This window comes from Corapipo altera, unplaced genomic scaffold (assembly GCF_003945725.1).
Source record: "Corapipo altera isolate COAL_440 unplaced genomic scaffold, ASM394572v1 49, whole genome shotgun sequence".
NCBI classification, from domain to species: Eukaryota; Metazoa; Chordata; class Aves; order Passeriformes; family Pipridae; genus Corapipo; species Corapipo altera.
Genome location: NW_020884879.1, coordinates 2,219,202 through 2,232,738, shown reverse-complemented (window position 1 = coordinate 2,232,738; position 13,537 = coordinate 2,219,202). Strand labels below are relative to the sequence as shown.

Sequence of the window (13,537 nt, the reverse complement as noted above, 5' to 3'; positions counted from 1 at the left end):
TCCTTACTTGCCTCTTCCTCCCAAGTTACATGGAGTAGATAACATATCCATTAGTTGGACCATTTCTGATCATATATGACATTTATATTCTGACAGAAGGACTTGAACTCCTAGAGGTAGAACAGACTAGTTTATCATCCTGATAAAAGATCATATTTTACAGCTTTTACATGGAATTTTTGTATTGCATTCTGTTAAATTTTCACAACTGTAGAAATGCTGGCATTTTTTTTCTTCACAATTGATTTTTTTTTTTTCTTTTGTGAAAAAAACTCATTCATAATTCATCCAGATTTCTGGTACACTTTTTGTTTAGGAGGAGTGGTGATGGTGACAACAGCTTGATGAAGAACAGCCACTCATACAGTAGCTTAAAACAGGGATTGTTCTTCTTTGGTGACTGCAGACAGATTTTTTGTTGTTTTGGGTGTTGGTAGCTTTTCTTAAGAAAAAAAACTGGAGAACTCTTTCAGATGGACAACTCTGAAAGGAGTTGTTCCTGTGCAGGTTCAGATTGTTGCTATATCTGAGGTTGCTCCAGTGCTTGTCATCAGGAGAGTGCTAAAGCACTGGGGATTGCTGCTTCTCTGTGAGTCCAAGATCTCTAGAGAGAAGGAGCGAAGAAAAACACACCCTGTGTTTTTGTTCGGCTTTCACTTCACATTTTCCAACAATGCTGAGGATGATTGTTGCTTTTCACTTCAAAAAGAAGCATCCTGTTGCATAAAGCCCAAGCTGCAGTGTTGCTCTGACTCTAGAAAAACATGCTTTTTCTACTCATTTAACAGAACTATTTCTGTGCAGAAAACTGAAAGCTTGCTAGTGATAGCTATGAACCAGGTAGTCTTTGTTGAATATGTATGTATTCCTACTGCTCCTTGTGCCTGAGGAGCTGATATTTTCTGGGATTTGAGCATTTAGTTAAGCCATGTATAGTGTCCAGATGTGGTTTGTTCCTTCATGGTATTGAAGGATTTATTCAGGTGCAGAAGTACATGGCTTTTCAAACTTCTCCAAATTAGAATTTTCAGATTTCTGTAGTTGTTTCCCAGCTATTCCTTCGTGCTGCATTGCTACTAATGAAGAATTGCTTCTGTCTCCCTTGAGGGAACCTGCTTGGATGTGAGTCCTTTTGTAACTTGCCCCAGATTTTCCCCTGAATCCCTTTGATTTTTATAGGAATAAAACTTCAGGGAAAAATAATTTTGCAGGAAACTAGACAAGCCTTCGTGTATGCAAAGGTGATATAACATTAGAAGAGTTTTAGTAGACCTGGGGTTAGGCCAGGATGCTCTCATTTCTGCTCTGAATGAACCAGAGTCTTGTTCTAAACGAGATGAAGGATTTTGTGTAGATTTTTCAGTGCAAATACATAGGAGAGCACAATGTGAGGCAACAGCAGCTGCTTTCACATGTGCCTAGTTGACATGTACCAGAGGTCTTGCTTTAGCAAGTCAGTTAATACTCTCCTAGCAATATACTGAAAGGCTGAGTAGCACTGAGCATGAAGTATGGATCACTGTGGCAAGAGCATGTGCAAATCCACATTTTACCTAGTTCTCTGTAATTTGATGGCATTTTTAAGATTATATATATGATAAGGCACAAATTGTGTATTGTAGCCTTCCTATAAAAGTTGGCTTGGAGTTTGGCAGTCTCATATCAGAGTGTCTATGTTTGATATAAGAATAACTTTCTGATCCGTTGTTTCAGATTCCCAATTTCTGCAGGATCGATCAGTGTCCCTGAAAGGGCAGAATGATAGGTTGCCAGTGCAGTTCAGATGTAGTCAACTAAAAGTCCTGTTTGTCCCCCATAGGAGCTGAGGGATTGAACCTGGTCTGCATGTTGTTCTGCTTACTTTGCAACCTGTTCATTGTTAAAAGCACAGTGAAGCGCTTCACAGTGAAACAGAATCCTTACTACTAATTCTAATTTTCTTGAAAGCATAACATGTGAATCCTCTCAGGGGACAACTGAGTCCAGGGTGCTGGGTACTGGATATTTTCAGTCTATTATCTGATGCAACCATGGGAGAGCAAAGCTTATTAGCAGCGGGATTAAAGCTGTTGGCACGTAGCCAAAGTATTTAAGGCATTAATTGCCTCTAAATTCAGCTTTAATCTCTGGTGGTCTCTGAAGCATGCTGCTGTTTTTAGCTGTGTTGGTGACACCAGGTTTTCTTCAGAGAACCATATTCATTGCCCAGCTTGTCTTTAGTTCGGTGTTGTACCATATGCTTACGTAGCGGAATTAATGTCAGCAGCATCAGAGCCCAGTTGCTTTAAAGCTGTGCATAAAGAGGGGATGGTTTAGAACTACTTCAGGTCACATCTACTCTGTGACCACCAACAATTCTCTACTGCCCTAGTAACCCTGGGTGAAGTTCTTCCTTTTCTGGGAAAACCATTTCACAGTGCTGTGGCCACAGCTGCCTCAGGCTGTGTGTCAGACTTCACAGGATACCCTTCTCAGAAGAAGTAATTAATCTAGGATATTTATTTCACATTTGCAGTTTGCCATTTCAGTTGTGTACTGGTTAATGGAAAGGAAGGTTCCTCTGGGCAAAGAGCAGTAGGAAAGGCTTTCTGCTGTGCACAAACTGGGCAGCGTCTGCGTTATGTGCTGGTATTTCTTTGATGTGGAAGGATGAGGAATGTGACTTCTATTCTTCACCTTTAATGAAGCAGTGATGCAGTTAAGTATCAGGCATGGAAATGCTTGTATTTGAGGAAACAGGACATCTCTGGGTTGGAAAAATTGACATTTCTTAATGCGTGAACACCCACCTTATATCTACAAAAATACTACTGCAAGAAACTGTTGGTAGTCTTCCATTGGGAGGGAGTTGGGAATATGTGTGCTATGTTAGTGCTATTATCCTTCTGGACAAGCATCTAGAAAAGTTTCATTGTTGCTGAAATTACTCGCTTTTGGTCAAGGAAATAATTTTCTGTAAGTTCCAGTGTTGGAATGAATTGGTGTAAATAGTTCATGACTCCCAAAGAACTTTTCTTTGTGTGCTGCCTTTAGGTGGGCAATACTGAGGAATCAGATGAGATGCCGCTGCCAGATTCTGAGAGCGTGTATGTTATTCCTGGAAGTGTTTTGCTATGGAAGATAACTCCAAGACCTCCAAATTCAGCACAGGTCAGCTACGCTTCTCATTACTGAATGTGCTATCCTGTTATTTTGTATGTTTAACACAAAGCAAATCCGTTTGTTGTCTTTGTCATTAGCAAGCCTGGATTTGCCTGTTTATTGCAGCAAACTCCCTGCTACAATTGTAACTTTATAATGTGGGGTTGGAGGGATAACTGCCACAGGCGAGAATATAGAATTAGCAGAATTTCTCTGGAAAATGGGATGCTTTATGTAGCTAGTGGTATGGGGGCATTCCCCACCTGTTGTGTCCACCCTGTTTCCCCCACTGAGGCCCTAGCCTTGTGAGAAATCTCTTCTGATGGACTTCATTAGAGGACAGACACTTGGAGGGATAGACACTCATGCATGCATGGCACAAGTTGGAGAGTCAATAGGTGGAATACAAGGGTACTGTATGTAATTGCCAAGGCAAAGAATTGGAACAGAAAAGATGCTCTCACTGGGTTAATCAAGGGGGAAATCTCTCTACAGCGATAGGGAAAATACCAGTGGGACTGGAAAAAGAAGATAAGAGAGAAATAGTGCACTGAGTAATTGGATGCTGGCCTGCTTAAACAGAAACACCAAGGATCATCTGGATCTCTGCCTGACAGTGCAGTTTTGCTGGTATCTTGAGCATTTCTACCTTGAGTGATTAAATAATAAAAGAGCCCTTGGATGTTTGTTTATAGGCAGCAGTTTTCTTGTGTATTAAGACTAGCAGCTGGAGACATTGTGAAGTCACCTTTTATCTTTGTCTCTGAATTTCAGATGTATAATTTTACCAGCTTTGCTATGGCTTTGAATGAGTTGGACAAAGAAATGGAGAGTGTCATTCCCAAAACCGACTGCCGGCTACGACCGGATATCAGAGCTATGGAAAATGGAGAAATAGGTAACTTCAGTTATTGGCAAAGGTGGTTTTATTTTTTGTTAAAACTGAAGGACTGGAAAAAAGGTTGATAGATGAACAGTTAAAGTAGCTACCCATACGTTCCTTCATGCTGCAAGGCAGTAACTCATTAACACGGCCTTCTGCAGGTTGTGGTGTGCTTCTGGTGAAAGGTATGTCATCCACCTGTACTGGGGATAGCTGGGATGGAGCTAATTTTCTTCACAGCAGCCCAAATCTGGTGCTGTGGTTTGGATTGGTAACCAAAGCAGTTGAAAACTTCTGCACGGTGTCAGTGAAGTATTTGTGAACTTTTTGGTTTGTCTGTTTCCATCAACCTGATGCAGAAGGAGTGGTTTGATGTGCCAGTTCTGAGAAATGCAGTCTAAACTATTAAGGAGAAACTGTAGCGCCAAAAAATACACTTGATGCAAAATCATTCTTCAGTGAGATTTGAACACTACTGCTGTCCTAGAATAGTGAATTAGAAATACATAATGAGACTTTCAGTGAGTAGAAATAGTGTGCTTTTTAGAAACCTCATAGAGATTGTTACTGTAGATGCCATAGAAGGAAAAGTGTCTTTTAGTCTTCTGACATGTGACTTGGTGTTAAATACTTCGATACAGTGTTGAACAGCCTCCCCAGCCCTCTTTTGCTCCTTTTTCTTTGGCATTCCAGTAATTTGTCTGTTTAAACTTGAATTGCAAATAACTGTGCTGTTAGCAACAACTGTATTCCTTAATGATACTAGTGGCATAAGTGTATAGCAGGTAGTAATACAGAGTGGGTTAGTAGCTGGCAGGGTAACTGGGAATGGCTGATAGAAGTAGTTAAGAGAATCAATCTTGGAGACGAAGATGTGTATGAAATGCTTTTTGAAGAGTCAGGTGTGAGATTGCCTTTCACCTAATCTGCTGCTTAGTCTGACTCTGCTCCTCAGACCTTCTCACCATTCTTCCTCCCAAATAGAAGCAACTGTTCTGTATGTTTAGGATCATAACCTGTGCTACCTTAGAGCATTAACAAAAAAAATGAAAGGATACTGCAGAGAGACAATTCACTGTGGTTTGGAAATGAATATTCCAAAGCTCCATTGATCAGGAACTAAAGACTAGTAGCAAATTAGCCCAAACATCAGAAAGAAGTAGGTTGCCAGAATTGTACAATCAATCCTGAATACCTTAATTAGTTTCCATCCTGAAATAAATTCTATGTATGCCACCTCCCTTAGCACACGTTTGCTGTCATGTAAACATTTTTTTTGGGTTCTCAGGCCATGGATAAACATGCATTTAGGAGTCTTAAATACTGGAATGCCATTGGCTCATTCTGTGCCACAGCTGGGCTGGCTTTGCTCTTAGACTAAACCAGTAACCTTCAGTGTTATGTAGAAAGCTTTTTAAATGCACAATTTTTACTACTTCCTTTATTTATTTACTGGGTCAGATTAAGTAATGTCCCTGTCTTATATATTACTCTTTACGTCTGTTTTTTTATTTGTGTGTTTTTATTCCTTCAAGATCTGGCTAGTGAAGAAAAGAAGAGGCTAGAAGAAAAACAGAGGACCGCCCGCAAAAATCGATCAAAGTCAGAGGAAGACTGGAAGACGAGGTTAGTGCGTTTGGCTCTGTGTGTAGTTATGTAAACGTTTTGAGCATTGAGGTTAACTGACAGTCCGCACTGGTGACATGCAGTGTTGTGTCAGCACGAAGAGCAGACATCCATCAGGTCTGGTAGTGCTGCTGTTGTATTTGCTTACTCAGGGCTTGGTCTCAGTTTCTTCCCTCTCACTGCTTGCACACTCATATGCAAACATAAACTGTGTTGTCTTCTCTGAGCACCTCCTGGTTCTGACACAAAGAAGATGGTGTCACTGATAGCTGCTTGTAAGGACTGTTGTTGCTGATTAATTTATAATTTCCTGAAATTTGCATGCTTGGCCAAAGAGTAGAGGAGATGCTTCCTCTGGTAAACTTGACAGCTTACTGCCCATGACTTTTCAGATCAGTGGCTCTCTGCTGACAGTAGTGTATTCTCAAAGTTGGTGAAAAGATTTTATCACCCAGCTATCCAAGTCACTACCTTCTTTCAGAGAGGGTTACTAACTATGAAAGTGAGAGGAGCTGAGGGAAAAATTAGCTTACAAGGGATCTGCCAGGATGTCTTAGGGATTTTTTAGTTTGTTTTTTTAACTATGAGAGAGGTCAGTTGGGAGCTCTTACATGCAAACTAAAAAGAAACTGTGAAAACATGACCAGATGAATCTAGGTTGACCAGACAAGGTCTACTTAGACATATAGGAATAAACTGACAGTATCTTCAGAGAACAAAAATGGTAAGGCTAAACTCTCTATAAGTAAGCAAGTTTCATCACTTCTCTATTAACTAGCTCTTTATACACTGAGACACTGTGGATTAAATACCTTTAAAATGTTTGTAACTATAAATCACTTTTTTCTTTTTTTTTTTTCTTTAATGAAGTCACCCATCATGCCAGAGTCCCAGGTTTGGACATGTCTGCCTTTGTCTTTTTCCTCTGCCTGCACTCTTAAAGTGTTTGGGTTTGTTTGCCCTGAGACTGGTGGAAAATAACACCTTTGTAAAGCTTCCAAGTAAACTCGTTAAGTGCTGGATGGCCTTGCACCTCTCTCCCATTCCTGAATTCCGAGTGGTTCTAGCTCTCTTCAAATGTTTTCAAAGCAAGGGGATAACTATGTTGTGTTCTTCCAGGTGCCAGAAGTGTAGCTTAAGGTATAGCTCAAACCAGCTGAGGTTGGTATTGGAATTTGGAGAATTTCCATGGGGCAACTAGGAGCTATGGGTTTCAGGTTATATAATTAGTGCAGACACCATTCACAAGGTTCTTCCATAGCTATTGTGCAGATACTGTAGACCTGCTCAGCATGTATCTGGGATATCCTTTAAGAACTCTTTGCTTTCCAGGATGTTTCTAAAGCCTTGGCAGAAAATTCCTAGTGTTGATCTCTTTAGTAGGAATGCCAGGTGTGACAGCCTATATAGGATGAACATTAAAAGTTAGGGAGAGTTGTGCTATGGGGGAAAAAATGTATGCTGTAAAGGAGAATTCTCCTTCCTGTTCCTAGAAGGTCATCTGTAGGTCTTATTTGGTAATGCAGTATAAACTCAGATTTAAACTACTGCAATTTCCTTGCAGAAAAGCAGGCTGCTTACTTTGTCTAGTAGAGTTCTTCCCTCGTAAGTTTTCCAGATGTGAGTGATTTTTGGGTTTTTTAAATTATTCTGAATCCATTTTAGAAGTGGAGTCTTGGTGTTTCTCAACAGGTGATTAATGTTTAACATTTAATATTTTAGACGCTGACCAGTGATCATAAGTCTTGAGTAAAAGAGATTAATTCAGTTCTGAAACAAGCAGTGGTTTGGCAATTTGATGAAAATCTGTCCCGTCTTTCCCCCATCACATATGTGGTGAGATCATCTTATTGCTTTAGGTCTTATATTTCTCTTCCCATTGCCTTTCCTCTTGCTATTGCAGTAGGTTGTCACTGGAGTTGGGGCATATTGTCCTGACCTGTACAGGTGTTGAAGAGACACTAATGAGGTATTGGGTGGTAGAATTCCTTAATCTGAGAGGTGAGATAACTGTGCTTATGACCCTCTCTCACGGCAGATGCTCCAGAATGAGCTGTTACTGGTGAACTGGACACCTGAGCGCACCCGCAGACCTCTTGTTTAGGAATGGCTGACTGTTCCTGTGTGGAGGATAAGCAGTAGTGAAGTATATGCAGTACTATGAGTGAATGACTTCTATTGACTTCAGTTGGCATAACCAGGACAGCAGGAGAACCATCAGAGTGTTCAGCTGTTCAGTTTGCCACTGTGAAGGCAGCACAAGGCATTTCTTCCAACACGCATCTCAAATCCTCTGAGCCAAGCGAGGCTTGCCTGTTAGCTGCCCTGTTTTCTAACACAGCACTGCAATACTGGTGCCTCTTATGCTTTTGCTTTTTAAAGAGATCAAGTCATATTTGGTCTGAATGTGCTCTGATTTCTCTTCTGAAAGCTTATGGTACCATAGAAGGGAAGAGCAGAGTTAAACAGGCTGCCTTGCACACAGATGATTTACTTAAGTGAGTGTGTCCACTGCAGTGAGTCATAGAAAGGAAAAACTGGCTTTTGTGGTCAGTGAGGAGGTGACAGGAAGCTGTGGAGCACATTAACCACAGAAACAGCTTCTAGTAAGTTGGTTTGTTCTCTTAAACGTGGCCTGGCAAAATACAGCAAGAAGGTAAAATGCTTGAGGTCTGGTACTGTGGGTTGTTGAGGCAGAAGATTGAGTAACTGGGGCCAAACAGAAAGTGGTGTTCAGTAACAGCTGCAGGATTGCTAGGAACGTGTGCGGGAGAGGAGGGAGGAGGCAAACTTCTCTGCCATGGTGGTTTCACAGGGTTGTACTACTTCCCAGCAGTTTGGCCTTGTAAATGCACCTTATGGTAGAGATGGATAGTCCCCCTCCACCCCCTGAAAGGTTATGTACCCTCACAGGTGTGATCTGTGCCTGTGTGTTACATGGTGCCTCCAGATTAGGCAGGAGGGGAGAGGGAGGGAAAGAAAGAAGGTCCTTAACTTCAGTGTTTCTACTGATAATTAGCTTATTAAAAGCTCACAAATAACTCCATGCAGATGGAATCAGCTTTCACAGCATTCAAATGAGCCTCCCAGTGCTAACAGTGCAATGTAGCACAGTTAAATTGTAATAATCCAGGACCAGGACTCCTCCTGCAGCCTGTGGGTGATATTTCACCTGCACTAAGGGTAGTTGGCACACTTGTTCTAAGTTAACTGCTGGTCAAACTGAAGGGAAAGAAGCAAATGCACAGGCAGTGGAAACAAGGACAGGTAACCTGGGAAGAGTATAGAGATGAAGTTTGATTGGGTAGGGATGGGGTGAGGAAGGCCAAGGCAAAGCTGAAACTGAACCTGGCAAGGGATGCATAAGAACAGCAGGAAGGGCTTCTACAGGTACATTAACCAGCAAAGGAAGGTAAAGAAGGTGTATGGGCACGATAAACAGTGCTGGAATACTAGTAACAACAGATGAGGAGCGGCCTGAGGTACTCATCAACTTTTTTGCCTCAACCTCTCTTCCCATACCTCTTGAGTGGACAGACAGCAGGATGGCCACTGGGGGACCAAAGTCCCTCCCACTGTAAGCAGAGATCAGGGTCATAACCACCTGAGGAACCTGAGTGTACATAAGTCTATGGGACCTGATGAGATGTATCTGAGACTCACGAGGGAATTGGCTGAAGTAGTTGCCAAGCCACTCTGTGATATTTGAAAAGTCATGGCTGTCAGGTAAAGTCCTAGGTGACTGGAAAAAGGGAAACATTGTACCCATCTTTAAAAAGGGTAGAAAGGAGGATCCTTTGAACTACCAACTTGTCAGTCTTACTTCTGTGCCTGGGAAGATCATGGAACAGATCCTTCTAGAAGCTCTGCTAAGGCACATGGAGAACAGGGAGGTGACTTGGGACAGCCAGCACATCTGGGCAAGTCCTGCCTGACAAACCCTGTGGCCTTCTATGATGGAGTGACTACAGCCATGTACAAGGGAGGGGCTACAGATGTCATTTACTGGACTTCTGTAAAGCCTTTGACACGGTCCACTACAACATCCTTCTCTCCAAATTGGAAAGAGATGGATTTGATGAGTGGACTGTTCAGTGGATAAGGAATTGGTTGGATGGTCACATCCAGAAGGCAGTGGTCAATGGCTCAGAGTCCTGATGGACATCAGTGACAAGTGGTGTCCCTCAGGGAAGGGACATGTGTTGGGAACAGTGTTATTTAATATCTTCATTAAGGACATGAACAAAGGGGGTGAGTGCACCCTCAGCAAATCTGCAGATGACACCAAGCTGTTGACACACCTGAAGGATGGGATGCCATCCAGAGGGACCTGGACAAGCTCGAGAAATGGGCCTTTGGGAATCTCATGTGGTTTAACAAGACCAAGTGGAAGGTGCTGCACCTGGGTTGGGGCAACCACTGGTATCAACATGGGTTGGGGGATGAACAGATGGAGAGCAGCTCTGCTGAGAGGGACTCGGGGGTGCTGGTGGATGAGAGGCTGGACATGAGCCACCAGTGTGCACTTGCAACCCAGAAAACCAACCATATCTTGGGCTGCATACCCAGCAGTGTAACCAGCAGGTTGAGGGAGGTGATTTTGTCTCTCTACTCTGCTCTGGTGAGACCCCACCAGGAGTGCTGCGTCCAGTTCTGGGGTCCCCAGCACAGGAATGACACAGACTGCTGGAGGAAGTCCAGAGGGCCACCGAAATGATTAGAGGGCTGGAGCACATCTCCTGTGAGGAAAGCATGAGAGAATTTAGTTTCTTCAGCCTGGAAAAGAGAAGGCTTCAGGGTGACCTAATTGAGGCCTTCCAGTACCTGAAGGGACCCTACAAGAAAGATAGAGAGAAACTGTTTACAAGCGCATGTAGTGACAGGATGAGGGGGAATGGCTACAAACTGAGAGACAGGAGGTTTAGATTAGGTATTACAAAGAAATTCTTTACTTTGAGGGTGGTGAGGCACTGGAACAGGTTGCCCAGAGAAGCTGTGGATGCTCCATCCCTGTAAGTGTTCAAGGCCAGGTGGGATGGTACTCTGAGCAATCTGGTTTAATGGAAGGTGTCCCTGCCCGTGGGAGGGGGGTTGGAAGTAGATGATCTTTAAGGTTCCTTCCAACCCAGGACATTCTATGATTCTATGATGAAGTGCATTGCAAAACAAGGCTTTAAAGAACAGAGGGTAATGTGGATCCAAGGAAATAATATTTTTCTGTTCTCGGGACTGCAGTGCTTGTGGTGTTTACATGTCTTGCAAAAACTGTTACTACTTATGCATGCCAAAATGATTGTTCACAACTGCTTTGAAGTAAAGCTGTACCTGTCCTTTTTTATGCAATAATCTTGGGAGCTTCAAATGACAAAATACTGGTTTCAGTAGTATCACCTTGGAGATATTCAAGTGGTGTGGCAAATGGGGAGATCTAGTCACTGAAGATGATTTCACTTACAAATTTAAAACCAAGAGAGCTCCTGCAATCACCATAATTATTGCTGATACTGCTGAAGATGCAGCAAAGCAGTTCTGAACTTTTATAGAAGCGTATGTTAATAGCTTCACTAACATGCTGTATGTTTCCTTGCAGATGGTTCCACCAAGGCCCCAATCCTCATACTGGTACGCAGGACTGGCTTTATTCTGGCAACTACTGGGACAGAAACTACTTTAACTTGCCTGATATTTATTAAAATGCAGTAAGGAGCCTCAGACTGATACAAATAAGTCTTAATCCGTTTTAATGTTTTCCCTTGTTCTACTTATCTCCTGAAAATACTGACATGTTATCAAACAGAATATTAAGTGTCTCCGCAATAAATCTGGTGGTACATGATCTGCAGTCCTAGAGGTAGGGGAATAACTTCTCTGGCTGATGGTGGGTCCTGCATGGACAAAGTAAGTCACCGTGATTTTGAGCTGCCCTGATTACACCTATATTAGGTTGTGGTGTATGAGGAATAGAACACCTTTGGCTGTTCTGTGAATACTTTGTTTTGTAGATAACATTGGCACAAGTAAAACTTGTTTTATTTATTGTGACATGGGAATGTTTAAAAGCACACACAGTAATTGCAATATTCTATTCTTAAATGAAGAAAGGGTGTGTCACTTCTGTAAAGATGTAATTTTTCATAAAGTGACTTTTCTTTTACTAAAGTAATTCCCTTAAATCCTGAGCTCTGGGCAAGAGATTCCAGAAGAATTCCCATCTCTGGAAAATTAATGCAGTTCTTTAAGCTGGTAACATTACTCAGAGGTATTTATTCAATGTTTTGTGCAGTGTGTTTTGAATTTTGCTCTCCTGTTTTGCTACCAACCTTATGGTTTAAGGAATTAAGAGCCATTGAAATATCTACAGATTTGATTTGAACTGCACACTAGTAACAGGTTTTAAAAGAATCTGTTTAATGCACTAGAAGTTCCGGTGCCCAGCACCACTGCAAAAAAGCAACAACCTAATCAGTCCAGGACCTGGTGGAACATGGCAGGGGGACAGGACTGTGTCTGTACTGTGCAAACTCCCTGGGAGGAAGTCTTGTGCATTTCAAAGGTAGTACAGCACCTTAGTGAGGCCTCCTGTGCACAGCTGCTTTACCCCTTTTCAGTGGGGTGCATTCAATCTTAGAGTGTAAGTTTATATTGAACTGTGTACAGAGCTTCTAGAGGGCAACCTGCTCTTTGTACAATATTTTAACTGCTGTCTGGAGGTTAGTGTTAATTGAGTAATTTAATTGCTACTAAATAAAGGCTTCAAAACTTCTTGCATCTAGTCTAAAGTGTTTGACAGTGGTGACCCCTTCTGAGCAAGCCTGGTCCAAAAGCTGCTGCGATGAAGATGGATGGTGTGCTTCCCTGTGCTCCAGGGACCTCTCTTTTCCAGGAACAGTCTCCTCCTGGGGTGGTGGGGATGGCAGCTCAAGTCTTCAGGGTGGACTTCTGAAACTGTTATTAAGGCAATGAGATACTTTCTGGTTTTATTCTATGCACCACTCAAATTACCCAGGTCATGATACTGAGACATATTAGATAAGGGAAAGCCTTTTCTTTGGCAGCCTGTCATGTGAGGGCCCAGCTCTCACAGTGACCCATAGATGCAGAAACTGAATACCTGCCCTGTCTGTTGAAAGCCTTATCTCTGCACTCACGCCTCTACTCTGGCCAGTGATTCTTAAAGTCTGTCTTAATTCCTGTGGGACTTGCAGGTGTGAGTCTGAGATCTGCAGAAGCAGCCTCACTGTTGGTCAGTGCAGGTCACACAGCACTGAACACTCACTGCTAAGAAAAACAAAGCATTTATTTCCTGCCTGCCCCCCATGCGTACACCATGTCAACACAGTGAAGAGGCTGGGCTGCTGCAGATATGTCAGTGGGCACAATTCACATAAAGCTAACATTTGGGAGGTTGTGCATGGGCAGTTTAAAGTGCTGGTTTGTTGGGGTGGGGGGTTTTGTTTGTTTTGGTTTGGTTTTTTAGCATTTATTTAACATTATTTGATTTATTACAACGTAAATTCCATCTCTCCTGAACTCTTCCTGAAGTCCAAACAGCCTCTTTTCTCAACTGGGTTAAAAATTAACATGAACTCAGGAGAAAGTGCAGCAAGGACCGCTTTTGTTGCTACCCAAATGCACTCTAAGGTGAGTGTAGTTTGCCACACTCTGCATATTACACAAATACTAAAAGTTCAGGCTACAGGCATCAAGTTGTGTATAAATGTGAGATTAAAAACCTGGGTACTTCAGACTAAAACCAGTGCAAAAACTTTACTAATTGCAAAGTGTAACAAGCAGATGAAGGTGTTTGGCTTTTACTACTAGAAGCTTAATTTAACCATTTTCAAAATGAAGTAAGGTTTGAGACAAGTGGTTAAACTATTTGTCCTA

At 42.2% G+C, this 13,537-nt stretch overlaps 1 protein-coding gene across 6 annotated transcripts in view; it reads left to right on the top strand.

Annotated features, from left to right (window-relative positions):
• OSBPL1A (oxysterol binding protein like 1A) overlaps positions 1 to 12,413 on the top strand; it is a 77,494-nt gene extending 65,081 nt beyond the window's left edge. For all 6 annotated transcript variants that reach the window (XM_027638765.1, XM_027638766.1, XM_027638768.1 and 3 more), the window contains 4 exons: positions 3,034 to 3,150; positions 3,916 to 4,039; positions 5,560 to 5,650; positions 11,241 to 12,413. In XM_027638765.1, coding sequence (XP_027494566.1) covers positions 3,034 to 3,150; positions 3,916 to 4,039; positions 5,560 to 5,650; positions 11,241 to 11,343 — 435 coding nt within the window. In that variant the 3' untranslated portion in view covers positions 11,344 to 12,413. The remainder of the gene's footprint in view (positions 1 to 3,033; positions 3,151 to 3,915; positions 4,040 to 5,559; positions 5,651 to 11,240) is intronic.
• The last annotated feature ends 1,124 nt before the right edge of the window (positions 12,414 to 13,537 follow it).